Source organism: Palaemon carinicauda, chromosome 21 (genome assembly GCF_036898095.1).
Source record: "Palaemon carinicauda isolate YSFRI2023 chromosome 21, ASM3689809v2, whole genome shotgun sequence".
Lineage (NCBI taxonomy): Eukaryota > Metazoa > Arthropoda > Malacostraca > Decapoda > Palaemonidae > Palaemon > Palaemon carinicauda.
In genome coordinates, this window is record NC_090745.1 from 115625301 (window position 1) to 115627800 (window position 2500).

Below are 2500 nucleotides of genomic sequence, written 5' to 3' on the forward strand. Positions count from 1 at the left end.
AAGTTTTGTAGTATTCAAATGCCAAAAATTAAATAGGATTATCTCTTTTTTCACAGGGCAGTTTGTCCAAAGCAATCTAAAAATGTGTTGCTCGCGTCCTGTTGATGCTTATTCACCCTTTTCTTTAGGACGCCATGAAAAGTTAAATAACTTCTTTTAGCTACAGTATTGCTAATAGGTTCTGATGTAAAATCTACTTCTACCAATTGGAAAATATTACGGGCTGTGAATTCTCATGTATTTCATTATTTGAAATGTTGGATCGGATTCATATAGTTTTGAATATATGGCCAGCTTTTGTGGTTGGGAGACAATTCAACGTGATATTTAAACCTTAGATAGGTGTATTTAATGATTTGGGCTAGTAGTGCCGTTACTGGGGCCCAAGAGGCCATTCAGCGCCAATATACAAAAGGGGAAAACCCTGTAGTTACAGTATGAAGGACAAAATAAAAAAGCAGTTAGATAGCAAGATGGAAGAAAGGAAGCGAAACAGAGGTATAGTAGAAGGCTCAAAGGGTATTGGAATTAAGTAATGCCTACAATACACCACTTGAAGTGTACTGACAGTACTACCCCTCTACAGGGACCTTCAACACTTATTTTTCAATGATCTACTGTCTTATTTCTGGTACTTTCCCCACTCATGATTCCTAATTTACATGACCTTCATCTATACAACTTTGTCCATCATTAATACTTTCATACTGATACTCCGATCCTTCCGAACATTATAAACTAGTTTTATTTCATAATCTTCATTCTAAGAAAACATATAATTGAACTATAAATATCGAGTATGGATAAGTACCTGTGAGAAACAATTTTTTTCACCACCCTTCCAATATTCTCTAATTCCATTATTTCGATGGATGACCCAAAAATATTCTAGTAATTAATAAGACTTACTGCTTGTCTTGTAGCCATTATATTACCTAGTTACGCAAAACGTCTTTTGAATAGTTTGTTTTCTATTTTGATTTAATTTTCTTTTAGATTAATGAATTGTATTTTTTACGACAATTCCTTACTTAGTTTCTTATCTAGATAGGATTTAATTAAAGACAATTTGTTCCGTTACTTGACTGACATGAACTTCGTGGCAATTAGGTAAATGGATTAAATCATTAACTGTTAATGGGAAAGTATAGTTATAAAAGAGTAAAGATTTTTAAATTAATTTGCTACATGTTTCTGATCTAATGAATATAAATCTACAAAGCTGCTTGCACTTCAAATCGATTCAGCCAAGGAATGAATTATGTGCGGGACACCTCTCTCTCTCTCTCTCTCTCTCTCTCTCTCTCTCTCTCTCTCTCTCTCTTTGGATGTGATGTTTATAATAGCCAAAGCAAAGTCCTTCAAAAGAAGGCAACCGTGTTACCCCATACGAATGGGAAAAGAGCACGCTGTTAGAAGTTTATAATATTCACCACTATCTAAAATGGGAAGAACAACAACAATATGAATTTATCCGATAGTCAAATCAAGAACCGGGTCTTTCTCTTTACCAACAAAATAAACAATATGATGAGGTTAATTCGCGTTTAATGAAATAATACCTGTAAAGAGCTTCAGCCGACTCTTCTGACTGGCTTGTTCTCCACTTAACACCAATCCATCCATTTCCTAACTCTTCGATTTCAGCTAATCTCTGCCCTTACACAAACTTCATTAGCTAGGTACTTCGCTCCCCAACCTATACTAAACATCACCACATACTGTGTCTGTTAATGTTATACTATTCCTATTGTTAAAAGATATTTATATATATTGGTTGATATGGGTACCATGCAAGGTGATTACAAAATATATGTTTACAGTCTCTCTCTCTCTCTCTCTCTCTCTCTCTCTCTCTCTCTCTCTCTCTCTCTCTCACTCTCACTCTCACTCTCACTCTCTCATAACACCTTTTTCTTTGCAGATGAACCACTCACTACTCACTCCTGCACCTCCTGGCTGTCGTTTGTGCCCTTCTTTCCCTGACAGCAGCCCAAGGCTTCTACGCCCAGAGATACGGAAAGAGAGCAGACTACAAACACGTTGCAGGTGAGAATTTATGGGGACGAGCATGCACACGTTAACATCACCAATTCAACCAAATTATTATTAATTAAAACTTAAGATAAGATCATCACTGATTTAAAGTTCATGGTTTATCAACAAAATCAGCACGTACGCAATTCGACCACTATCTAATGAATGGTTTTTGTTCGAAAAAAAAAATGGCCAAATATAAATCAAAATTAAATATCAACACATGTCTAGGTAGGCAGGAATAAAGTATCAGTTACAATGATAAATAAAGTTATATTAATTATCTTATTGATAATCACAATAATAATAATGATGTTAAATGATGACAAACCAATTATCACAAGAATAATCACAAATTCTCAAGTTCTCTGACTCTCACAAGAAAAAGCTAACAGTCATTTTAAAGACAATAACAACAATAACAAAAGAACCGATCTTTCTTGTATAAACTATAAAAAGACTT

The 2500-nt window shown here is 34.6% G+C and overlaps 2 protein-coding genes across 2 annotated transcripts in view; both read left to right on the forward strand.

The window, feature by feature from the left end:
• LOC137615090 (uncharacterized) overlaps positions 1-1928 on the forward strand; it is a 4919-nt gene extending 2991 nt beyond the window's left edge. Inside the window, exon 4 of the mRNA XM_068344720.1 lies at positions 1925-1928. Coding sequence (XP_068200821.1) covers positions 1925-1928 — 4 coding nt within the window. The remainder of the gene's footprint in view (positions 1-1924) is intronic.
• Positions 1929-1943: 15 nt separating this feature from the next.
• LOC137615091 (uncharacterized) overlaps positions 1944-2500 on the forward strand; it is a gene marked incomplete at its 5' end in the record, with an annotated part of 6804 nt that continues 6247 nt past the window's right edge. Inside the window, one exon of the mRNA XM_068344721.1 lies at positions 1944-2049. Within this exon, the coding sequence (XP_068200822.1) occupies positions 1944-2049 (106 nt within the window). The remainder of the gene's footprint in view (positions 2050-2500) is intronic.